The 26793-nt window shown below is 45.8% G+C and overlaps 1 protein-coding gene across 3 annotated transcripts in view; it reads right to left on the bottom strand.

Moving 5' to 3' along the window:
* Positions 1-26793, bottom strand: part of CTSW (cathepsin W) — a 1136802-nt gene that overhangs the window by 6000 nt on the left and 1104009 nt on the right. For all 3 annotated transcript variants that reach the window (XM_078660783.1, XM_078660784.1, XM_078660782.1), the window contains 2 exons: positions 21641-21728; positions 20736-20809 (listed from right to left, as the gene is read on the bottom strand). In XM_078660783.1, the coding sequence (XP_078516909.1) occupies positions 20736-20809; positions 21641-21728 (162 nt within the window). The remainder of the gene's footprint in view (positions 1-20735; positions 20810-21640; positions 21729-26793) is intronic.

Below are 26793 nucleotides of genomic sequence, written 5' to 3'. Positions count from 1 at the left end.
ACCTAGGAATCAATATGGCCTTGTATGGGGGGTAACCTGCTTGAAATATCTGGGAGCCAAGGTGTTTCATAACTGCAGAGATATCCTTGATGTGAATTGGGTGTACCTGTGTGGGCGTTTTGAGCCAATGTAGCTTTTTGGAGAATCCACCCCTTGTCCGAGGGGGGCCCCATAGCATTTGCTAAAATGGTGGCTCTCCTCCATTTAATATATTTTTTTTTACCATCCTACCAATTTTCACCTCTCGCATGTTTTTTTCAAGGAATTTGACTACTTACTGGTTGATCTCACCTGGAGTGCTGGTAGACGAAGAGTGTCCATGGCTATCGGAAAAGGGGGCTTGGTCGTTCCTGATTAGGAAACATACTACTTATCAGCTCAGCTCCAATGGTTTACTAGGGGGTTACATGCCCGACTGAATAGTGAAGGGGGGGGTGCCTACTGGGACTCTGCCTTTGCATAGTCTGCTCCGTATCCTTCTAACTCACAGGTGCCCAGTGGTGGGTGGTTCACCGGCCTTGCATGTTGTCTGAGGCTGCTGGCAGCGCTGCCTACAGCGCAGCCGCACCCCACACCCATATACACCGGACATGCCCTTGCGATGCCTCACAGTACTCAACATGACGCGGGCGCTGAGGGGCATAACGGAGTGGCACAGTTATGGCATTGATCGTTGGAGGGACCTCTACATGGATGGAGAACTGTTGTAATTTGCAGACTTCTCAAAGTCCTTCGAAATACCTGCAGGTAATTTCCTGTTCCATCATGCAGTAGTATTGTCAATACATGATCCCTGGGGTGGTAGTGAGGCGGAACCACTGCTTCACAGTAGAAGCCAGGTTGTCTGTACGACCATGGGTAGAGTACGGGCGGTCACCCTCATGTATCAGGCCTTCAGAGCAGGTATTATGTTGCCCTCAGAAGGCCTACATTTGAAGTGGGAGGAGGAACTGGCGGTTCCACTTCTGGAAGAACAGTGGGTGTTTATATTGGCACACACTTATAAGGTCTACCACAATCTTAGTTTTAAGCTCATAAATCTTTCTTTCCTCCAAAGAGCATATCTCACGCCCCAAAAAATAATGCGGATATTTGGAGAGCAAGAGGTGAGATGCCCCAGATGTTAGTTAAGAGGGGCCAAGATGCTAGACATGGTCCGGAGTTGCCCTGGGTTAAGAGACTTCTGGGAGGGAGTCATGGATTGTATGACGGAGATCACAGAGAGGCAGATCCCCTGATCCTCTATCGCATGCTTGCTGGGTGGCCTCCCCCGTCCCAATACACTTAAAATAATGACTACATTAATAGATTTAGCCATGATCCTTGCCAAGAGGGAGATCACCCTGAAGTGGAAAGCAATGGCAAGTCTCTGGTCTATATGTGGAGGGAGGTTTTGATTCAATGGGTGTTGTACAAAGGTGCAGTACTATTCCAGGAGGTCCGGAAGGGACGCAATGCGATTGAAAACGCTAGGGCTTGGGATGTGATGGTTGAATACCTGAGACACTGATTCCCATGAGAACTCCATACTTTTCAGAGCAAGGGCAAGATGAGGACCAAGTATGACCATGTTCTTCAGCGATGCTTGGGCAATACTGTTTACTACTGTTGGGCTGAATATTGCATACCGAAAGAACAAGTTACTTACCTTCGGTAACGATATATCTGTAAGAAACATTAGTTAGTTATAGATTCCTTACCTTAGAATTACCCCCAGGCGTCAGACTGGATCCGGAAACTTTTCTCGTCAGCAGTACCTCTGCGCATCGGAAGGTGGCGTTGGTCGGCTCTGCGTCCGTCGTTGACGTCGTGTCGGCGGGATGACGTTGCGGTAGCTACATAGATGCCTCACTCCCGTGCTGATGTCAGTTCTGTACACAACTTTCCACGCCAGAAGCGCAGAGCCATGCAAGACACTGACCACTGGTGCACAAAAGTACGGCCCTAGCAATACCAACCCCCAGCAATACCAACCCCAGTGGTGGGTCTGCGAACCAATCTCCCAACAAAAAGTCCTGGAGAACAGAACGGCCAAAGAAGCAGTCTCTCCGGACAAGACAGTAGTGTTTCGTAAACGTGTGCAGCGAGGCCCACGTAGCTGCCTGACAGATGTAATTTAGAGGAACGCCTCGTCCCAGAGCAGTAGTTGCTGCCGTCCCCCTAGTAGAATGGGCGCGCAGCCCCACTGGAGGCTCCTTCTTCGCCAGAGAATAGCATGCTTTGATACACAAAAGGACCCATCCGGGGATAGTTCGCTTCTGTACGGCCTGACCTTTCTTTGCACCCACGTACCCAACAAACAGCCTGATTCATCAAGCTAAATTGCACTTGCAAAGGGCAAGATTCTCAGAATCTTGCCTTTTGCGAGTGCAATTTGTGCATTTGGGATTCATCATCCCAAATGCAAAATTCGCTATTAAAGAATTCGCACATTTGCGGAGAATTGCATTTAAGGAATCTCTATTTGAGATTCCTTAAATGCAATTCATGAATCATTTTAAAATTGCGAAATTGCAATTTTGGGCCGCTATTTACCGAGAGGTCAGACCTCGTGGTAAATAGCAAAAACCCAGAAAAATGCATTTAAATGCATTTTTCTAAGTTGCATGTTACACACACACATGTCCTTTGGACATGTGTGTGCGCAACACCAATGTAGATTACATTTCAGGGGTGCTACAGGGTGTCCTTTGGACACCCCTGCACCCTTGAAATCGCATCCTTATTTGCGATTAGCTAATTGCTAATCGCAAATAAGGAATAACTCCCCATTCATTCCTATGGGCCTGTAGGCCCATAGGAATGGATGGGGAGTTATTCCTTATTTGCGAGTAGCAATTTGCTAATCGCAAATAAGGAACATGTAGGAATCGCAATATTTTTTGCAATTCCTACATGAATCCCGTTTTGCAAGTCCTTAATAGCGATTCCTTATGAATCGCTATTAGGGGCTCGCAAAACGGGAGAATGATGAATCAGGCTGAAAGAGCTGGTCATCCACCCAGATAGAAGGAAAGTGCACGTTTTGGGTCCAGACGGTGGAGCCTCTCCTCCTCTTTCGAAGGATGCGGAGGCTGGAAGAAGGTGGGCAAAGTGATGGTCTGCCCGATGTGAAAGGCAGTGACAACATTTGGCAAGAAGGATGGACGGGTCTAAGGACCACTTTGTCCAGATGGACAGACAAAAAAAGAGGTTTTGATGAAAGAGCCTGGAGCTCACTCACTCTCCTTGCAGAGGTGATGGCAACCAGGAAAGCTGTCTTAAGCGTGAGAAGCGTTAAAGGACAGTTGTGGAGCGCGTCAAAGGTAGCACACATTAAAAAGGATAAAACCAGATTCAAGTCCCACTGCGGCATAACGAAAGGAGTAGGAGGAAAGAGGTGAGTTATGCCTTTTAGAAAATGATTAACAACTGGGGACTTGAAAGAGAAGGCTGATCTGGAAGACGAAAAAAGGCAGAAATGGCTAAGAGATAGCCCTTGATAGTGCCCAGAGCAGAGCCCTGCTGGGCCAAAGAAAGGAGGAACAAGAGAACCTCAGAAAGAGGAGCAGAGAGGGAATCCACAGCCTTTGCTGTGCACCATGCCACAAATTAGTTCCACCGACAGGCGTATACTATCTTAGTGGAGGGACGCCTGGCTGCCAAGATTACGTCGCAGACTTCAGGAGGCAGGTCAAAGGATGTCAACTGACGCTGCTTAATCTCCACACAAAAAGGTGGAGACTGGACAGGTTTGGGTGGAGGACCGTCCCCTGCTGCTGCGACAGAAGATCCTCCGAAGAGGCAGTCGGATCGGAGGATCGATGGCCATGTTCAGCAGCTTGGGATACCAGAATCTTCGTGCCCAATCTGGAGCCACAGGAATGACTTGGGCCCGGTCGCGCTTGATCTTCTTCAGCACTCTTGGCAGAAGTGGTCTAGGCGATAAGGGGTACAACTGACTGCAACTCCACACGTGACGAAAAGCGCCGCCTAGCGAGTGCCGCCTTGGAAATTCCAATACACAGAATTGCTGACATTGCGCGTTCTCTTCGGTGGCAAACAGATCTAACCAAGGCTCTCCCCACTGCTGAAAGAGACCTTGCACCACCTCCGAGTGAAGACGCCATTCGTGCGGCTGAGTTTGTCCGCCCTGGCGTTCAGGGAACCTGCCAGGTGTTGTACCACCAGGGATATGCCCTGATGTTCCAGCCATGTCCAGAGGAGGAGAGCCTCCTGGCATAGGGTCCCCGACCACACCCCGCCCTGTTTGTTGCAGTACCACATCGTGGTGGTGTTGTCTGTGAACACCTGCACTACTCTTCCGGGGACCAAGGGAAGGAATGCTTTTAGTGCAAGATGAATCGCCCGAAGCTCCAAAAGGTTGATGTCGAGCCCGGACTCCGCCAGAGCCCAGAGGCCTCTGAGGTACCTGTACCCGGAGTGAAGATTTCCATACTTGTTAAAAAAAAAAACGATTAAATAATGCTTTGTATAATCAAATACATCACCAGTGACTAATTTAAATTTTGACTGAGGAAATTACATTTGTAATAATTCATTCACATAAGATACCATTTCTGCTTGTCTAAATGTTCCCTGCCCAGGTATTGTGGGATCATTTGGGCAAACCCCTATATGGAAATTCAATACCAGATGAATCACTCAACTGCAACAGGTTTATGTGGAGCTGAGACGTTGCCAGAAACCAGAGTCCTCTGATATTCACCTCTCCCAGATGACCCCCCAACCTAGGAGTGGAGCATCTGTCACCACTGTGAGCTCTGGGTGGGGAAGGGAGAGAGGTCAGCAGCTGACCGAATCGTAGTTCATCAGCCACCACTGCAAATCTTTTGCAGTTCTCTCCAATATCCACACCAGGTTATAGAGATTCCCCCGATTATGTGTTCACTGGGACTTCAGGTCCCACTGCAGAGCCTTGATATGCCAGCGGGCATGTGCTACCAGGCTCAGCAGCCTCAGAGACAGTCTCACTGAAATCCAGGTTAGAGGGTGAAACATCACATTCATAACCTGAATATCCTGGAATCGTCACTCCAGAGGATAAGCCCAAAACTGCACTGTGTCCAGAATGGCTCCAATGAAATGGAGCTCCGAGAGGGAGTCAGGTGTGACTTTTGCACAGCAATAGTGAACCCAAGCAGGAATGGGGACCTATGTAAAGGGGGCAACAGTTGTGTGTTTATGATGAATGTACCTAAATTGCCAAACAATTCAGCAGAATCAAGGGAAGCACTGGTAAACAAAATCATCCACTGGATAAGGCAGGTAAGACAATGGTGCTCAATTATAAGATCTGATATAGTGAATCCAAAACGTTGCTCCACAGATAAAGATTTAGACCACGTTAAATTGGAGCTGGTAACGTGGGGACCTGGTAGAGGGTTTACTTAATCTAGACCCTCGTACATTTCCACCTAATAGATCCTTGGTCCAGTTCAAACCTTCTCTTCTGCCCAAATCCTCGTCCACAGACCTAAAGACTTTGGAATTGCCAGACACTACTACAGAAAACTTTTCTCAGGGCCAGGTCCAGACAGATCATGCGCATAAGCACATTTGACATGTAAAGGCACTGACTTCCCATAGTGTTACAACAACTGCAACACGGGAAGGTTATCATCATCACACCCCAAAAAGAGAAGATCAGCTATTGGAGATTAGTATGAGCAGAGTGAATGAGGGACAGTCCCATACTCAAATGAGCGTACTACCAGCCTTATTTTCCCAGTTGTTCAATACACACTCAAACACCGAGCCCACTAAGAAATTGAGATTGTTGTCATGGAATCTAGCAGACCTCAGGTCAAAGGTCACATGTGAAGTATGGGAGAACTTGATCGACAGCTATGATATATGCCTCTTTCAAGCGACATGGGATGTTAACAAAATACATTGAGTGGGCTTTACCAATTATAGTGTAGAAGCTACACTGTCAAAAAAGGGTCGCCCTGTTGGCGGTCTAATAATCTGCATTAAATTTAATTTAGTGGCACATATTAAAAAATACGCTATAAATTCCCCCGACAAACTGACTGTGAACATCAAAGATACATCAAGTAATAGCTCAGTCCTATTAGTAAACATCTATAATAGATTCCCTTCCCAACATCATGATTCCCCAACCATCGTACTCTTAGATGAGTTCCTAGAGAGGAAAGGGGCATTACATCATATAGGGCCAGATGTATAACCAGCCAATTAGCGAGTTGAAAATTGCGTCGCATTTGCGACTCGCTAATTGGAATGCACAACAGTGTCTCAGACACTGTTTGCGATTCCTAATGGGGTCGCAAATTGCATGCCTCATTATTATTAATGAGGCAGGCGCAATTTGCGACCCCATTGTGAATGGCTAGCACTCACAGCAGACTACCATACCTGTGACTGCTTTTTTAATAAAGCAGTTTTTTTTAATGCGTCCCGTTTTCCTTAAAGGAAAACAGGATGCATTTAAAAAAGAAAAATGAAACTTTTCAGTTTCATTTTTTTAAGGGCAGGCAGTGGTCTCTAGGACCACTGCTGTTCTTAAAACATATTTTTCCACCTACTCATAAAGGGGAAGGGGTCCCTTGGGGCTCTTTTCCCCTTTGCGAGTGGTTTACCACCTATTTGAAGTAGGTGGTAAACTGCAAGTGTTTTGTAGCCACAAATGTGGTTGCAAAACATTAGTGCATGGCATGTTGACTCGATATTAGTAAGGGACACCCCTTCCTAACAGCGAGAGTCGCAAATGCTATTTTGCGAGTCAGTGATTAGCAAAATAGCATCCGTACATGCTATTACCCTTTTTTGCGATACAAAAGGGGATGATGGACGGAGCGTTTGAACAAATCAAACACTCACCCCCAGTCAACTGATCTGGGTTTAATCCATCACCATTCTTTAGTTCACTCAGCCACCCCAGTTCAGACATGGCTATATGCAAATCAGTCTGACCCTGTGCCTTATGGGAACAGTCCAGCCCGAACTGCCAAGCCGTGTCTTCCCTGGACCGGAAACAAGCATCCGTCCATCATCCCCTTTTGTATCGCTTTGTTCGCCCTAAGTGTGGCAGGGTATACTCAGACGTGAGTCCCTTGTTCACTTGGCCACTGGATTCAAGATAGCCTGGCTGATGAGGATTATGAATCCGAAACCGGTCCCAGGATGCTTGTTTCCGGTCCATGGAAGACATGGCTTGGCAGTTTGGGCTGGACTGTTCCCATAAGGCACAGGGTCAGTCTGATTTGCATATAGCCATGTCTGAAATGGGGTGGCTGAGTGGACTGAAGAATGGTGATGGATTAAACCCAGATCAGTTGACTGGGGGTGAGTGTTTGATTTGTTCAAACGCTCCGTCCATCATCCCCTTTTGTATCGCTTTGTTCGCCCTAAGTGTGGCAGGGTATACTCAGACGCGAGTCCCTTGTTCACTTGGCCACTGGATTCAAGATAGCCTGGCTGATGAGGATTATGAATCCGAAACCGGTCCCAGGATGCTTGTTTCCGGTCCATGGAAGACATGGCTTGGCAGTTCGGGCTGGACTGTTCCCATAAGGCACAGGGTCAGACTGATTTGCATATAGCCATGTCTGAAATGGGGTGGCTGAGTGGACTGAAGAATGGTGATGGATTAAACCCAGATCAGTTGACTGGGGGTGAGTGTTTGATTTGTTCAAACGCTCCGTCCATCATCCCCTTTTGTATCGCTTTGTTTGCCCTAAGTGTGGCAGGGTATACTCAGACGTGAGTCCATTGTTCACTTGGCCACTGGATTCAAGATAGCCTGGCTGATGAGGATTATGAACCCGAAACCGGTCCCAGGATGCTTGTTTCCGGTCCATGGAAGACATGGCTTGGCAGTTCGGGCTGGACTGTTCCCATAAGGCACAGGGTCAGACTGATTTGCATATAGCCATGTCTGAAATGGGGTGGCTGAGTGGACTGAAGAATGGTGATGGATTAAACCCAGATCAGTTGACTGGGGGTGAGTGTTTGATTTGTTCAAACGCTCCGTCCATCATCCCCTTTTGTATCGCTTTGTTTGCCCTAAGTGTGGCAGGGTATACTCAGACGTGAGTCCCTTGTTCACTTGGCCACTGGATTCAAGATAGCCTGGCTGATGAGGATTATGAATCCGAAACCGGTCCCAGGATGCTTGTTTCCGGTCCATGGAAGACATGGCTTGGCAGTTCGGGCTGGACTGTTCCCATAAGGCACAGGGTCAGACTGATTTGCATATAGCCATGTCTGAAATGGGGTGGCTGAGTGGACTGAAGAATGGTGATGGATTAAACCCAGATGAGTTGACTGGGGGTGAGTGTTTGATTTGTTCAAACGCTCCGTCCATCATCCCCTTTTGTATCGCTTTGTTCGCCCTAAGTGTGGCAGGGTATACTCAGACGTGAGTCCCTTGTTCACTTGGCCACTGGATTCAAGATAGCCTGGCTGATGAGGATTATGAATCCGAAACCGGTCCCAGGATGCTTGTTTCCGGTCCATGGAAGACATGGCTTGGCAGTTCGGGCTGGACTGTTCCCATAAGGCACAGGGTCAGACTGATTTGCATATAGCCATGTCTGAAATGGGGTGGCTGAGTGAACTGAAGATTGGTGATGGATTAAACCCAGATCAGTTGACTGGGGGTGAGTGTTTGATTTGTTCAAACGCTCCGTCCATCATCCCCTTTTGTATCGCATTACCCTTTTTTGCGGCTGCAAATGGGAGGATCTCAAAATATCATTGATGAAGAGGACGCCGAACAAAGAATTCCAACCCTGAGTTTCGGGAAGCTGGCAAGAATGTGAAGGTAGCATTCCAAATTGCTACTCTTGCGTATAAATATGGGCTGAGGGCTGTAAATGGGCGTTCAATTTCTGATCAAAGACTTAAACACACACACAAGATGGTACATTGTAAAACAAGAATCGACTGTTCCCTTCTTGATATGCAACTATGGCAAAATCTTGTTGACATGTGGGTAATAGAGAGATATGACAGTGATCATAATGCCCTATCTTTACAATTCACAGAAGTATTTGGGCTCCTTCAATCACCTCCAGAACCCAATCTATCCAATCTCATTATCCTTAGTAAGAACAAAAGGAGGATTAAATGGCTTTCAATTGGAAATTGCGCTGATTATTTGGCGCAAATTTACACATTAGTTGCCAACTCATTGGTCAATATGGATGGCAGAAGATTGGAGACACAACCCCTGGTTGAAATATTTGCAAATTTACTTAACAATATCAAAATATTTTTCTATAAAGCTAGTACTAGTAATAAAAATTAAAGAACACCTAGAGTGAATGATATGACAAGACTTTTATTCCAGCTCGGAAATCTTTGATGGGGACGATCAAAGCTGGCCACAAAAGACTGGTAGCTTTAAAAAGGAAATAATATAGGAAAGTCCACCACGAGGTAAAAAGGAATTGGCACATAAGGTACTGGCAAGATTTACTAGCGGCAGTCCAAACTAAAAATACTAAGGAATTTGGCATCTGATTAAGAATGGTACAAAAAATCCAGTTGAGGAGGAACATTTTCATATCCTTCCACAGATCTGGGGAGATCATTTCTCTAAACTATATGCAGGACCAAAAAATAGTGGAGGAGTAATCTACGAGTATTTTGATTTAGAATCAGGTACGGCCCACCTTGCCTTAACTATGGAAGAAACTTTAGATCCAATAGCAAATTTTCAGTGGGAGAAAGCCCCTGGCCTTGATAAAGTTCCAGGCGATCTCTACGGATCAGAATAAAAAAATATGGAGCATAATTTTAAATTGTACCTTTAATGCCATATTAAAAGGAGCTGAAATCCCGGACACATGGTGAGGCGCCGATGTAGTGCCCATATTTAAAAGGGGGGACAAAAGTGATCTGGCAAATTACATTATGTAGTGTTTGTAGAACTCTTTGCTGCATTTGATTTAGTTCCCCGAGAACATTTGTGGGCAGCACTTAGTAAAATGGGGATACCGGAAAAACTCCTGCAAATTATTATAAGGTTGCACACGAATAGCTATGCTAGAATGAGATGGGGGAGTGAGGGGGGCTTACCGATAGGAGTGCAGCAAGGGTGTGTCCTTGCTCCTACTCTCTTTACATTAATGGTCTGGTTCAACCACTTTTGAACTGTAGAGGTGACCCACCCTGGCTTGCTGGGCAAGTAGTGTCTGCACTTTTATTTTCAGGTGATACCCTGCTCATCTCCCAAACCCCGGTAGGGCTCCAAAATTTAGTAGACCAGTTCAGGAAAGGATGCGATGAATCTGGATTGGAAATAAATTCTTTAAAAACAAAATCTATGCTTTTTTAATCGTCCTAAGCAGTTTAATCGTAGTATCAAGCTGGACTCTACAGTATTAGAGGAGGTAAGACAATTTGATTATCTTGGGGTAAGGCTGACTAGCACACAATCATGGTCCCCACAAATAGTCAAAAGCCAGTTTTCGCTACAACACGTAGGGACAGCCCTAGTCAAAAAATCAACGAAGTCAACTTATAGACCGCTGAGGCCAGTGATCCAAGTCTTACAGGCAGAGGGTTCAGGAGCCACACTCTACAGGGTGGAGCTATGGGGCTATTCTTATGTAACTCACATTGGAGAAAAAAAACATGTTTATGAGATCAGTCTTGGAGCTCCCTAGAAATACCCCACTAATACCAAGGCGATTGGACATGGGCATGAAGAATGTAGCTCATGTAATTGCCCATAGGCCTTTCACATTTTGGATTCGCATTTGGTCAAAGGACTCACCACTCCCCATGAAGTTATCACTTTTTAATGTACTATCATTAGATACCAGAGGTGTGTGCAGGGGTTCAACTATGTAAAGAGATGGTTGGTCAAATTGAGCATGAGTAACTTGTTGCTCAATCCTGATAGTATTCAGAAAAGATCATTAAATCTACTCAAAAAGAGATAATGGAGTTACGTGAGCAATAGCTGGTTATGTAATAGAATATCAGGGGCATTGACAAACAGGTTTTTAAGCTTTAAGGATAATATGCAACAGGAAGACTTTTTGAATCGCACAGAACCACTACCTGCGAGATCCTTATACCTTAAATGTAGGTATAGTATCCTCCCGATCAACAGTCTCTGTAGTAAATGGAATGGCTCTAATGATTCGCACAGGTGTCTAATATGTGAGGGAGTACCTGAGACAGTAGCACATTTCATATTGTACCGATATGTCAGATCCTGGCTGCCAATCGATTAATGGAAGTCGCCAGGATTTTAAAAAGTGATTGTACAGAATTTTTAATCTTTGGATTGTCAATCTATTTGTTACATATGCATGGCAATCAAGAAATAGGATATTGCTGGGGTGCTAGGGGGTGCACGCGCAAGATGGCCGCACTCCAGTGAGGTTCTTGCGGCCCGAGTTCACAATCCTGCAATATCCTATCCATTGACCCATGATCGGTAGCACAAACGGTGGTGGAAGAGTGCAGTGACTGTCCTTCTGGACGGGACACCCATCGAAATACAACTGGCCCCTCGCCGGTCAGAGAAACAATAAGAGCCTGTGGTGAGGCCTGGTGCCGAGAGCTTGCCTACCCTACTGAGCCGGGGAACGGACCGCGGGTGAAGAGCCCGGCGGTGAATGAGAGCTGCCACTTGGATACCCAGACGAGAGGATTGGCCGTGGGGGCCCAGTGAGTGACACACCGGCTAAGAGTGGACTTCCGCGGGGGACGTCTCGTCATAAGGGAGCCAGAGACGCTGGACAGGAGCAGTGCGGTGCTCGGCTGGCGGGGCCTCCTGCACTCGAGACTGTGGGGAGCAGCGGTGGTGAGATACCCCCCCGTGCGGAGGCAGAAGGGAGAAGCAGCAGCGCACCAGCCAACTATCAGGAGGTTAGACTGGGGAGCGGAGGGCCCCGGGTGTGGGAGGTGCCCTGGGAACTGGGAGAGTGCCCCAGCACTACGGCAGCCGAACAGTGCGACCAACATGCAGAAGTTAGCGCGTCTGCATCGAAGCGAGAGCTCCCCCCGTGAATATTAAAGAGCGGAGGGTGGTGAAAAATCAAAGAAATTCGTAGGAATAACGGCTACAGCAGCACATACGTAATTCCACAAGCAAGTAAGACTGGTGGGCGGGCCGGTCTGACGCACACAGAATACTGGCACTGGGGCAAGCTGTGTACAGGAGCAACCAGAGAAGATGACTTGAGAGACAGGGGCACTAAGCAAAGAGGGACTATCGCTGATGCTAGCACTGTGCTGGGTGGTAGCACGGTCCAAAGGGCGCCCACAGCGTGCTACATACAAGAGGAGCAGGACACCGACACAGCGATTAACTGTGCAGGGGCACAAGGCAAAGCCAGGAGCGGGGGGAGTCGCAAGAGAGCTGAAACTCCCCAGGGAGACACAACGGACCCCCTAATAAGTGGAGAGGCTGAGCCCCTACAGTCAAGAGGAACAAAGAGGGCCTCAACATACAAATTGGCGATGGGAAGACAGACCTAAAGATCACCCGGGCAGGAGAGGGGATGGGGAGAACGGATGGCAGGCAGTCCAAGCATCTGTTTGAGGCCCTATCACAATCTAGAGATAAAGAAGGTGAAATGTTGGAGAATGCCTCTGACACCACGAGTACTGCAGGTTACAAGGTGAAGTTCCTTTTATTAACGATAAAACAGAGTCTGGCATCTATTAAAACCAAGATGGACTCAGTGTGTATACAAGTTGATATACTAGCGCAAAGGTTTGAGAAGCATGACAACAGGATTTAAAAGGCGGAACAACGAATATGGGACTCAGAGGGCGCAGCAGAAGAGAGAAAGGAACAACTGACGCAGTTGGACCACCTACTCAAGTCATAGTGGAAAAGAGCGAGGACTTGGAGGCGTGCTCATGATGTAATAACGTGCGCATAATGGGAGAACCAGAAAGCACTACCATCAGGAAGATGGAGGATTATGTGGAGCGCATGTTAACATTCCTGTTCGGGGCGGCGGCCTTCTGCACACAGTTCATAGTGGAAAGTGGACACCGCTGGAGTCTCACCCCCCCCCCCCCCACCCCCCACCCCCCCCCCGGAGACCAACAGTGGCTTGCATCTTGAACTATCAGTACCGGGACTTGGCTCTTAGATTGTCAAGGGATACGGAACAACTGAATTTTGAGGGGAATAGTATTGCCCTGTATCCTATCTTCAAAATGGCGGTGCAAGAGGCCAGGAAAAAGTCCTTGCCTGTGAAAAAGAAGCTGAGGCAACACAAATTGACTACGCCATGCTATACCCTGCGCGCCGGTGGATCACGCATCAGGGAAAGCAATACTTCTGCACTAACCCAAAGCAGGCAGAGGATTTCTGAAAGCGAATTAATCAACGAGCACAGAAGATGGATGAAGCGCGATCTCCGAGGCGTTTCAGATCACCGATGAGGGAGCAGGACTAAGCACCCTATCTCGCTGAGATGATGGACCGGACCCTGAAATCAAAGAGGAAAAAGTGGTTGATGCACGAAGTGGGGGAAAAGGTCCCTGGATATGTCTCCCCCTGATGTGGGGGCTGTGCAAAGAGAGCATGTTTAGCGTACCATACCAGCACCATCCACCTATGCACTGGACTACTTCATGGATTCCTCCCTCACAGCGGCCAAAAACTGGCATTTAGGTTGCAATGGGTCTGAACAGAGGCAAAACTCAGGCAAACCCCCCTCCAATAGTTTGGAGGAGGGTTGGCTGTGATGCCCCCTGGAGGCAGTTAACCCGGAGGAGAACCCTACTGCATTGGTCAGAGTTTTCTTTCTTTTTGGTTTCTTCTTTATCTCTTTCCTTTCACTTTGTTCCTTGAGAGATTTGAGGGCTCACAATAGACTTTAATATGAGGACACTGGAAAGAAAAGTTCTGGGGGAGGGTGGGATTCTCTACTTCGACAAGTTGGGGAGGTCATTGTGGGTGGGGGTGTTATGGGCGATGCATGCTTTATTCTGCAGTTCAGAGGTAATGTTGAATGGGGGGGGGGGCACCTGTTAACCGACCTGTTTGGGGGAGGGGGGCAGGGAGGGGAAAAGTGCATCTTTGGCTTCGCATGGTAAAAGATCCCGGATGGAAATACACACAACAGAGGCAAACATAACCTGTAGGGCAACATTTGGTGCCTGGCAATAAGGATACACAAACAAAGCAAAGACTAACGGGCTATACCTTCGTAACATGTAACTAGGATGTCTGTTTTCAGGTTTAAACCTCTATTAACTGATAAAACTCCACCAAAAGGAAAATAGCTGTCACCAGTGTAGACATAAAAACACTGTAAAAACACCTTTACAACCACAAACTAAGTGCCATTCAAAGAAAGGAAAAGATGAGTGAAAGAGTCATTTTTATTTCTTCCTGAAGGGACCAATACAATGTATCTTTGTTATACAAGGTAGCATCAAGAAAGACTGGGCTAACATTACTCTGCTTGAGTTTTGTAGTTTAAGGATGTCACTAAAACATTGTCTCTTCTTCCTTCTGCTTTTTTCAGTTTTGTGGTCTTATGTCTAAAGATGCACTGTTTAGATGCATGTTTTAGGTCTTACTTAGTTGTTTTATAAACTGTAGAGAATCAGGAAATATCAAAATCATATTTAATATTTTGGCGCCATTTGATTTCACTGATAGGTAAAATGGCTAGTTTCATAAGAATCTTTCCTAATATGTATCATTACATTTACTCACAGACAGAGAATAGGTGAAATCATTTGATACATCAGCCCCCTTTTCTAGTGAGTCAGTATTCATTGTAAGTGAACTGCCAAACACCCCAGGCTTTAAACATTCAATGCAAGATGTAGTGACAGTTATATTTGAAAATAATGTTGTCACCAAGCATCTGAGATAGTAGTGAAAACATGACTCCAGATGTTTGGTAAACATGGAACGCAGTGTAACATGGAATGCTGCTGAAAAAAGTTCCTGCCAAGTTCAATAAAGATTGGAGTGATAGTGTTTGTATTTGCAGTAATTCAGCTACGTATATGAAAAAGTTGTATGATGGCCGTCAAAATCGATACCTGGGCTGAAGTGCATTCCTGAAAGAGATCCTTCTCACTTTCTAGATGGTATTCTAAAAAGCATCTTTACAATCTTCAGAGATAATAAAGAATGGTATTGACTTCTTAGTCACTTTTGGTGCAGTAAAAATGCATTTAGATCTCATATACCCTGTGCACACACTATTTATACACGTGCAGAAGGCAAGCAATAATTAAAATTAAATTAAAATTCCATAAACACTGGAAAAACACTGTTCCTGTTATTTGTAATGCCGTGAAAATGTGTAACCACTGATAACCACTGTTTTTTTAAGGTATTTCAAAAAACTGAAAAAAACACCAGAATTGACCAAAAATAGAAACTGAAAACAGGAAAGCCTACATGTAACCTAAGAGGGCTGGGAAACCTGCGCAAACAAAGGCAGATGTTGGCTTATCTGGAGAGGCATGATCGCTTATCCAGATCGCTATGCTTCAAGAGACACACTTTGGGAAGGGAGCTGGGACACGGTTCACTTCTCGTTGGGCGGAACACAAAAGTCTATCTAACTACTCCACGTATGCTAGGGGTACAACAATACTTATTAGAAAAGGCATGCCATATGATGCAGCAGGGGCGGGAAGGTTAGCTTCATACTCAGTTATGCTCGTCTGCTGTTACAGTCCAAATGTGGACGACCCCTCGTTCATTAATGTCCTATGGGGCAAAATACAGGATATATGTTCCACGTATGTTATCTGGGGGGACTTCAATGCAGCATTGTACCCAATAAGGATAGATCTAACCCACAGCCACATCACTACACTGCTACGCAGCTGCAGCTACACAACATAGTTCAAGAACATAATTTGATGGATGCATGGTGGCACGTACATCCGAACTTAAAGGAAGGGACACACTATTCTGCAGTATACACATCGTGGGCTCGGCTGGATTTCTGGTTGGTCTCAATGGGGATGGGTCCCAGAGTGACACAAGCCCAACATTTAGCACACACTTTTTCAGACCATTCCCGGGTGCGCATAATGCTGGTCCCGCCTATATACGATAGACCGAGGGCAGCCAGGCGCCTCCAGCCAACAACACTATTGGATGCTCCCTCTAGGGATGAGGTGGGACAAGAAATTAGAGATTTTGCTAAAGGACTATCAAGTCGGTCCCCCGCATAACAAATGTGTGGGAGGCCTTGAAGGTCACCACATGGGGCATATGCATGGCAAAGGGAGGAAGCATGTTAAGAGATACACTAACTGAATATGGGGAGGCTGGTGGAAGAGAAATTCCTCTTCTCTATTCAGTAGTGTGGTAGGGAATGTGTCAGGATTGACTTTGACATGGAGTCCTGGACATTCAGACTCTCCACGGTGGGGTGTTGGTTGAGAAAAACGGTTTCTACAGGAGCAGAGCGGTGGTGATGTGCAATCACCTGTGCACCAGAGCCACTGAGCAGGGCTCGGCCCATGCCCTGAGCAAGACATCAGTGAGGGCTTCGTGAAAGGGTAGAAGAGGTCCTTTGGAGGTAACTCCTAGTTGAAGCACCTCTGTCAAGACGTTAACCTTGACTGCCACTGAGAGCAGCATAAGGTCCAGGAACCTCAGCCGCCCTCCCCACCACCAGGACAAAGGAAGCCCTTTCCTCCGCAGCCACACTTGGAAGAGAGACTAGGCCAGTGTCTGGAGAAGTGTCAAGACTTCCGGCATCCATCAGTTCCTTATGCCGATTATCCTCGTGCTCTTTTATTGTGTCGGGTGCCCATAAGGATCCTCAAATCTGCCCCAATCATATTACCGATACAACATTTCAGTAAAAGGAGGCACTGTCTCTGAACCAGAGGGTTCCCGATGCTGTCGGTCCAGCACCATATTGGAGTCTGGTATAATGATGGAGTTGGTGCCATCAAGGAATTCGGCAGCACCGAGAATACCACCACTGGAATGGGCTCCAGGGAAGGCCGCAGACTCATTGCCAGCGTCAATCCGGAGACCGGAACGGATCCACAGGCCCAAACTGGGAATCAATTGCATAAATACCAAGACAAGTTAACAGTCAAACGAAGACACAAACAAGGAAAATCAATTATTTGCAACTATGCATGTATTTTTGTATATTTTACCACAGGTACATGAAGTTATCTATGCACAATGGATTAAAGGTTGCTCCAAAAAGTGGAAATAAGGACACAAGTGCCCGTGTGGAGTGCACATGTGAGGGATAAAGTGACTCTACACATAAAATGAGATAAAACATGTGACACAGTGCTACAGCAGCCTGCAAGTGGAGTACCCAAATTGAAATGAAAGAATTCTCCTCCAGGAGGAGTTCAAGAAGTTTCCTAGAAGTCCAAAGGGGATTATTGCTTTGGTGCAGGCAAGGATTATTGTCGATGTTTCAACCCAAATATTAGTGGGAGTTTGAAATCATCTCAAAGGGTCTTCATCAGGACATGAGGGCGGGGCAACCTTGAGTCGCATGAAAAAAGGCCTCCATTGGATTTCATATAGAGGGAGAAAAGATGGCAACGCATCTTGTTTTTAGGGTGTTCAGAAACAATAATTCAATACTGTGACCTTGATATAAGCCCTTGAAAACACCGAAGGTAACGGAATGGGCTAATAGAGATGAATCAGTCCTTCCAAAATGTTTTATAGAACTATCACTGTCTGGTCTGATGAGGACAGCTTAGTAGCGCGTCTTTTGAAGGGACTGTCCAATGTCAATTAAGTCTGTCTCTTTTTGGGACTTGTCGTGGTGTTGAAGTTCTTGATGTCTGCACTGTTTGAGCCACTGGGGGAGATTGATTTACAATTCCTCACGCATATAAAACCCTCTTTTTGGTTACTACTACATTGGCCAGAAGGTTAGGGGAGTTGGGGGCTTTTTCCTTTAAGTTTTCTTTTTGCAGGATGTTTCCTGACAGGGTTATGCTAGTGCTGGCTTTTACTCCTAAGGTTGACATTTCTTTTAATTTGCAGCAGGAAGTGTCTCTTCCGGACTTTTTACCATCCCCAGGCCCCATGGAGGAGGAGAGGTTGCATTGCTTCTATGTCAGACAGGCGATCTCGATCAATTTGCAGAGGTATCAGCCCTTTCGGAAAGTGGAGTTATTGTTTGGCTCTGCTAGGAAGTGGGGGAAATCTGCAACTGCTACATTGAGCAGATGGGGCAGGTTGTTGGTCTCTAAAGCTTATGAGGTTCAGGGTCAGATTCCACCTTTTTCTGTTCAGGGTAGGTCTACCTGGAGTGTGGCTTCTACTGTGGCGGAGCTGCAAGGAGAATCCATTGGGGAAATTTGCAGGGCTGCGAATTGGGATGATTCGCCATGTTTGCTAAATATTATAGACTTGCTGAAGTCTAATGTATAACTGATGGGTTTGGTCATTGGGTATTTTCTTCTATAGATAATAGGAGGTAGCCGAGAATGCGTGTCCTAATAAATGTTCAGTAGGAATTGTCAGTTGTTCTGATTTTGCTGCTTGCTACTTCTCATATATAATGGCTGCAAGTGAGGTAATGGACAAGGAGATAATGTCTAAATTACTTACTGGTAATTGCATTACTCGGAGTCCAATTCCCTCTCTTGCAGCCATGGTCCCTCCCACCCTCCCTACCTTACAACGGATAATGGTCGTTGTTTGGAGCTTTTTACTGACAGGAAGTGTGGCGGGGGGAGGGCATTTTATTCAATGAAACTACATGGGATTGGTGTCTGCGGAGGCCTCACATGTAATGGCTGCAAGAGAGGGAAATTAACTCAGAGTAATGTAATTACCGATAAGTCATTTAGACAGGTTGGTACACCCAGGTACTGAGGATGAGTGAGCTCAAGCAGTGGTGCTTCAACTGTAAGAGGTGAACATTTCTTGGTAAATTCACGTCTGTTTAATCAGCATGCAGGGGGCATATAAAGGCCTTATTTGATGATCTAGGTCGGAAGGGTTAAGTAAACGGAGATAGGGGAGGAGGGCAAAGAGTAGACTCAACTGCATGAAGGGCCTCTGCGGTGGTAGAGTTACAGCCGGTGGTGAAAGGGGTGAGGACTGGTAGATGATACCAGTCTTCAACAGTTCTCTAAAGGGAAGGGGTGGGTCAAATATATTGGAGTTTAGTGTTGCAAAGGTTGGGATATCAACCACCAAAGAGCAGCCACTAATATGTTTAGAGCTTCAGGTTGGGCATGATGAAGAGGGGTATTGTTGTGGGTTCTATTAGTTCAAGATTGACTGAGGGGGCGAAATTGATGAGGCTTTAACTTTAAGAATGATGAAGAGGCCCTAAAACTGGGAGGGCTCTACTTGCTCTCTGTGATGGGACCACGGCGCCGCCAGCGCCGATACCACGGCTCCCCGCCCGGTCACCACCACCATTCCCTGTTGCCCGGACAACCAAAACAACCAGGACTCCACCCCTTTCTTTTTTCCTACAGGAACCAATCACAACGCAGAACCCACAGGAAGAACATCCCCGCGACCCCGGAAGTTCCTCCCCCTTTCCGGAGGCGGACCACAGAAAAGCAGGAAGAACAGACAACACCGCGTTCAAGCAGGAAGACTCGTGGCAGGAGACGGCGTGCGACGAACCCCCGGAGAAGAGAGACGAACCCGAACCAGGAGACGAGGTCTGGACGGAGGACTGGTGGATTCCAGAGGAGGACGCTGGAGAGCGGCCGCAACTCAAGGACGGAGTTGCGGCGGGCCAAGTGAGTACCAGTTCTGCGTGTGTGTAGAATAGTAGGCGGTACGAGTGTTTGTAGATTATAGCCTGTAAATATCACCCTTGTATAATAGAGTCCCTCCCTTCCACGTTTCACCGAGCACTGTGTATATACGTGTGAGAGCGGCACATTCACGTCTGTAAATAAGAACCCCTCCCCCACGTCCTGACACGGAATCACCCTCCACCCTGACCTGGCTGTTTCTTCTCCTCTCCTACCTTCTCCTCCCTTTCCTCACCTTCGTTTCAGCCCGAACACTCCGGTGAAGGAAACGGTCTCCTACCCTCCGTTTAACCGACAGTACTAACGGCCGTCATTCTATCTCTCCTTTCCCCCCCCCTCCGAGGAACCACCTTCCAGGAGCGGAGCCGACGGCTGCTTCCACGACCAACTCCGACTTCAGTCAAGACCAACAGCTGCCCCTGGACGCTCAGCGCGGGAAGACTTCACACCTGGAACCCGGGAACCTGTGTTTCGTTGAGACTCTCTTTACCCCTGTGCCCTACCCTTGATAAACTGTACTATAATAAACTGCGGCTACGAGATAGCCTCCTACATACGGCCTCCACGCTTGTTATTCCGGTCCGCTCCCACCCCACGCTCACACTCTCCTAAAACCATCAACTGGACAATCCACATTATCACATCTCATGTGGAAGTGAATCTGCGTAGCAGAGGGGGCTTGTCCACATTAGCCGAGTTGCTAATAAGAGTGGGCTGAGAGATCTCTAGAAGGGATTCATTCAGAGATGCCAAAAATTGAGTTTGTATGGCGGATAAATTGCTTTTAGCTGGATCGGGCTCTTCGGAGGTGACAAATTTCTAAACAGTCCTACATCTCTAACACATCCAGGAGCTTTGCCAGTAACCTGCAGAGGGTCAAGTAATTGTGTGAGGATTTTCATGATAAGTGAGTGGTCTGTCGCAGACTACAACTCCTGCTGTCAAATTGCTTGTGCAAAGCTTAATCACACTAGATTGCCCATTTTCGAAAGGAAAGTGCTTAAATGGACTACATTTGTGGCTCTTACCTCTTCGCCAAATGTCTTCCCCCAGCTGTTCTGTAGTATCCAGTACCGTTGCTGTTTTTTCTTTATTTTTAAAACTAAGCAGGAAACAAATCATAAATGCGATTGTTACATTTAAATTATGGACTGCAAACCCTCCCCAAAAGCCACTAACCTTCTCAAAGTCCCCATCCCTCCTTCAATTATTAAACAAAGTCACTACAGCTATTTTGTGGGAAAGTTTCTCCCTTACTTTATACCGTGCTCTTTTTCTGAAAGTATGGAATTGCACATTTACTCATATGAATGCGCAAAGATCAGAAATACCCCATTGTATTCAGTGCCACGAATCCCCCAGCTCTACCATTTTAGCGTTTCCTAATAAAGCTTTCATTTAGTACTCTACCCTATTACCAATGCTTCATTTGTGACGCTGGTTGCAGGTGATGGGTAGCTACATTCCGTTTTGGTTACAGAGACTTACTTTTCATCGTCAGAATATGATCACGGCCAAGAGAGACGAAGGTAGAAAAAGAAACAGATAGAGCAATTTAGGAATTACTATGATCAAGAGAAAATCTGTGGTGAAAAGAATCTAGAAGAATGAAATAGTGGGACAGAGGCATGAAGTGCAATCAAGCATAGAGAGTTTTGGTATTGAATAACCCTGGCATTCGATGGTGGGCTCATAAGAAAAGCTTTGGCCTCTGGTCCTATTTTTTGTTATTATTACATATGAAGCACAGGTGTTAAGTATTCTCCATTCACGTTTAGAGAGCAAGGCTTACACTAACCCTCTAAAAAAAACATAGCAATTCTACCATAGTGCATGCCTGCTCGAGGTATACTCATCCCCCATTAAAAAAAAGGTTCAGGTATAGAACTGCAGGGTAACTCATTAATTTCTGCTAAGGATTTCAAAGACTAACCTCCATAGCCAACAAGAAGAACTGAGTGGTCCACATGCATAGGGTCGCATTCTTTCTTTTCAAGTTTGATGATCCCATTCTTATAAGCCTAAACACACAAACACAGAACACAACTTAACGATCAATGGAAAGAATTCTAGCAAGGCTTCGACTTCTCAATTCAAACGCATGATATGTTCGAGCACAGCAGAGATACTTCCTACATTATTATGGATTACAACCAATATAATTGATTTTTAAATATCCACTTCACCCAATAACGAAGCTAAACGTTCATGGCTTGACTTTTGATCTCCAGGGAATTCTTGGTAAACTGTTTTTTCCACAATTTTAGCACATATTTACTTTTTTAGATTATGGGCCATCCACATGACAAGCGTGACCACTTGTTGCATATAACGTTGTAAACCAAACATATCTCCCACAAAGCACTAACTCTAGGAAAGAACCAGGGGTAGTACGGTGGAGGAATTCACACACTGGTATAGATTTCAATATAATAATCAGATTTCGGAGACTGAATATGCTTTCCAGTGAACAGAACCTTATCGGACCAATTCAATTTGTATTTGCAATTTAGTGAATTTCGTCCTATATCAGAATATTGTATACGGAAATTTCGTTTGACAAATTTGGTGTCCTCAAAATCGTTTACAAAAATGTGGTGTAGGTTTTCTGTTAAGTCTAATGGGGACATATATATATATAATTTTTTTTCTTTTACATCAGCTGGGTAACACCATGGTGTTTTTGTGATGAAAAACCTGCAAAGAACAAAGTTGTGGGGTCAGAGTCCAAGAGGAGGAAGAGTGAGGAAGTGGTGGGTAAGGGGTAGAGTTGGTTTGTTCGAATTTAGTGTTCTCTATACTCCTTCAAGCGGCCCCTTTCTTCGTGGGTGATAGGATGCCCAGTACAGCAAATCAGTCATGAGAATCACCTTTTGCAAGTATTTAACTCAGTAATGGTTAAAGCACAGGCACATGTGTGGTCCCACTGAGCCTTAAAGCAGTCCTAAAATGCCTGCTTCTTTCAATAATGCAGTCGTTAGGTCTGCTGCAGGAGTTCCCTTGATGTTTGCTCAACGCACGTACTTGGCTCTCAAGACACTTGTTTTAGTGTTCTTTGGAAACCTTTTTCTCCAGCCAGAGCGTCCTACCTATCAGCTTCCTAGTGCTGATTCCAGATCTCATCTGATTGGTTACAGTCACTGTCTTCAAGGAATGCAGGCATGTAACTGCAGATTGTGCTCAGAGTCCATGCGAGTCTCAACATCTCATGCAGTCATGCTGCTTGTAGAATTAACCCCGAGTTTCGCCCATCAAAATTTGAATGAACAATAAATAAATTCTGCAAAACCCCAAACTCGAACAAGAGAATGTGGAAGGGGGAGCTTACTCTCAACCCATATAACACGAACTAACCTTAACTAGAAGAAACTAGACACCCCTGGGCTAAAGAATTTGTGAGCATCTTTCCCTGCCCTTGCATTGAAGGTATGTTTACAAGATCTAAGCTTCCAGAGAACACTGAAATAAGGTAAAAAAAAGGAATCTACCTTGACCTAATATCTTTAGCAAATGATAAAAAGACATCCATGTGGATCAGGATGAAAATCCTATCAAAGCAGAAGAAGTTCATGAAGCCCAATGAGAGTGACCATTCCAGTGATTCAATGATCTGGTTCCTGCTTGTGTGTGGTGCTTACCATCAAATAACTAAACAAACCATCTTGGCTTTGATGTAAACGACAATAAGGTGGAGGATACAATGCAGATAATGGCACTTGTTCTGGGATGCATGCACGAGGAAGCCATTCCAAGAGTTATAAGCTTTTTTGGGAGATGCATGCTTTTAAACTACAAAGCATAGACTAGCAAGGCTATTGATATCATTTGAGACATTTTTTCTTTGACCGGCTGCATTTTACACATATATTGTGTACATGAGTTAATCTCAGTCAAAAACTTGGTGGAAGCCCAAATTCCAATTTACATTATAGTTTGTACTATATTTTGTCAACAATATGACCTTCTAGAGCTTTAATCCATTTCATAAGGGAATGAATCCATGGATGAGTATTGGAGTTTGGATTGCAGGCTTCTGATCTTTAAATCTTTGCTGTTTTAAACTTAAGGTTTTCCTGTTTCTCTTCCTCCACTTGTTTACCCCAACCAATGATTATACATTTTTTACCCCCTTGCTTCGTGGTACTAAATGTAAATTATTTTTACCTGCACTTTTTTGATTGTTTTTAAATGGTTTACGAGGCTGGAAATCTCAAAAGGCAACTGAAACTGGTAGAACCAATTTGCACCTATCAGGACACCACGTCTAGGACTCCCCAAAAAAAACAATGGAAAAAGGAGGGTCTGTCAATCTCTTTTGTATGGCATTTCCAACCAGGTGATGTGATCTTTCTGAAAAGGGTTACCAAGTTGGCAAACCCACATGAGTAGTTTTGTCTCTTGTAGTATTGGGTTTTCTCCATGCGTGGAGAAGTGTGGCTCACTGGTTAGAGGAGGCAGACCTGGAAGCAGAGGTCAGCCTGGGACCAGGGTTCAATTCCCGGCTCGGCGGGGTCTTGAGTCCTAAAATGTCCATGGACTCGACAATTCTCGCTCTGGTGCCTACTCGATTCATGGGTTCACACTCTGCGACTCTGGGCAATAGCTTGCTTAATCTCCACAACGGCCCCTCGCGGCGGGATGCCTGGCTTTCACCTTGCGGATACCCTGCTGGGGTTATCTCACAGGGGAATACCAGGACGGGTTCCCTAAGCAAGCGCTTAGAGACCGCTTGGTGATTTGCGCTATATAAATTCCTGTACATTTACATTTACATGCGTCCTAATACCAATGTTCACTTTGGCGTGGTTCAAAAAAAGGAATACCTCCAAGAGGTGACATTACTTTTCTTGAAGTGTCATTTTCACCTCCTGTAACACAAAGGACTCCTCCAAGGTGTATGCTGATACTCCAAGTTTGGTCAAGGTTTCTCAAATTCAAGAAGCTATACAACAAGCAGAGTGATAAAACCATGATGAGTTATTGTGTTCTGATAAAACATTTGACCTAATCAGACTCTGTTTCACACGCTTTGATGGATTCCACAAATTGACTTTCCATGTTCGTGTCATCAACGCCTCTCTCTCTCTCAGGAACTTTGTAACTCAAGTTCCCGGTGGTTCCAAGCACCCATTCAAACTGACACCCAAAGGAGGATATTATGCCTATTGCATGACAAACCTTACATTTCATCTTTGGCCCATATGTAAAAGTTATTTACTTGTGGTAATTAACTTTCTGGTGGATACTCCATCTAACCTGCAGATTCCTCACTTGTAGAACAGCCCCAGGTGTCAGACTGGATTCGGAAACTTCAATGCTTCAAGGTCACCAGTAGAGAGCAGTGGACTTTGTTGGAACCAGAAATGACATCAGATAATGCCACCGAGCCCATACAGCACCCACTCTGGCGTACCAATGCCGTTACCATTCATTTTTTCCAAGCCTTCAAGGCAAGACGGCAGAATGACATCAGTGAAAACCCTTTTGCAGTACCAAAAATGCATAAGGGGATCTTATTAACTGGTTTGTGTAGATCATTCATCAAATGGGGAAGTGGGTGGATTGGTGAGGAAACTGCGGGTAGACAGAGTATCTTCCAGAAAGATTGTTACCGCAGGTAAGTACCTTTTTCTTCTGATGGATACTTCGACCAGCATTTTCCTCAGCTGTATAACAGATTCTTCAGCAATGCCCTATCTAGGAGGAGGATATGTGGGTGATTATATTGGAAAGTCCTGTAGGACACACCTAGTGAAGTGACCATCTTTCCTCACTGCAGAGTTGAAACAATAGTGTTTAGAAAATGTGTGCAAATGTAAATGTAAATATGTAAATGTGGGATTCTTGTAAAGCACACTGTTACTCTACCCGAGTGTCCTGGCGCTGTAGACCGCTGGGGAACCTGTCCTGGTTTTCCCTGTGAGATGGTCCCTTTCTGGGTATCTCCAGGGTGAAACCAGGCATCCCCGGCGTCTGTGAGGGGCCGTTGTAGAGATGAGGCAAGCTTAATGCCCAGAGTTACCGAGTGTGTTCCCTGGTTAGAGTAGGCACTGAGGCGAGAATTATCAAGTCCGTTGACCCTGGTCCAAGACCCTGCCGCGTCGGGAATTGAACCTGGTCCTGGGCCGTTCTCTGCTTACAGGTCTGCCGCCTCTAACCAGTGAGCCACACCACTCCACTGATAGGCACAAGTTGTTGCCTTACAAGTATCTGCTATTGGAACGCCCCACCCAAGAGCAGAAGTGGTAGATTTGGCTCTGATGAAATGAGCACGGAACCCTTCAGGCAGCTCTTTTTATTGGCCAAGGTGTAGCAAGTTTTAATGCAGCAATTATCTATCTAAATAGTGTCCTTTTCTCAACTGCCTTCCCCATTTTGGCACCACTGTGGCCGATGAAGAGCTGATCATCTAAACAGTGTTCCTTGGTGTGCTCTAGAAAGTTGACAGCCCAATTAGGACCATCCCAATGCAACTGCTTCTCCTTTTTGTGGGATGATGGGGACAGTAAAAAATCAGAAGGGTGATGGACTGGGCAAAATGGTAGAGATGACCACCTTGGGAAGGAAAGTAACCCTGTACCACGACACCAACTTGTCTGGAATAAATGTTGTGAACGGAGGTTGACAGCTAAAGGCTTGAAACTCACGGACACTACTAGGAGACATTATTGCAACCAAAACACAGTCTTGACAGTTAATATATGAAGAGTACAACTATGAAGGGGATCAAACGGAGTCCCTATCAAAAATGTAAAACAAATGTAATCCCCATAGAGGAACTAAAAACGGACAAGAAGGAAAAAGGCTGGTCAGGCCTTTGAGAAAATGCATGACAACCGGGGACCAAACGGGGAAGGCTGATCCGGGTGACAGAGGAAACCAGGCAAGGTGGCTAAATTACCCTTCACAGTGCCAACGGTGCATCCCTTCCGAGCCAAGTAAAATGCAAAATGCAACATGTGAGATAACTTAGCCTGCAAGGAATCCACACCATTATCTGCACACAATGCTACAAAGTTGCCTCATCTGCCGGAATAGACGACTTCGTGGAGGGTGACGTGCAGATAAGATGACATCCACCACCAT

This window comes from Lissotriton helveticus, chromosome 9 (assembly GCF_964261635.1).
Source record: "Lissotriton helveticus chromosome 9, aLisHel1.1, whole genome shotgun sequence".
Classification (NCBI taxonomy): domain Eukaryota; kingdom Metazoa; phylum Chordata; class Amphibia; order Caudata; family Salamandridae; genus Lissotriton; species Lissotriton helveticus.
This window is presented reverse-complemented; position numbering and strand designations above follow the sequence as displayed.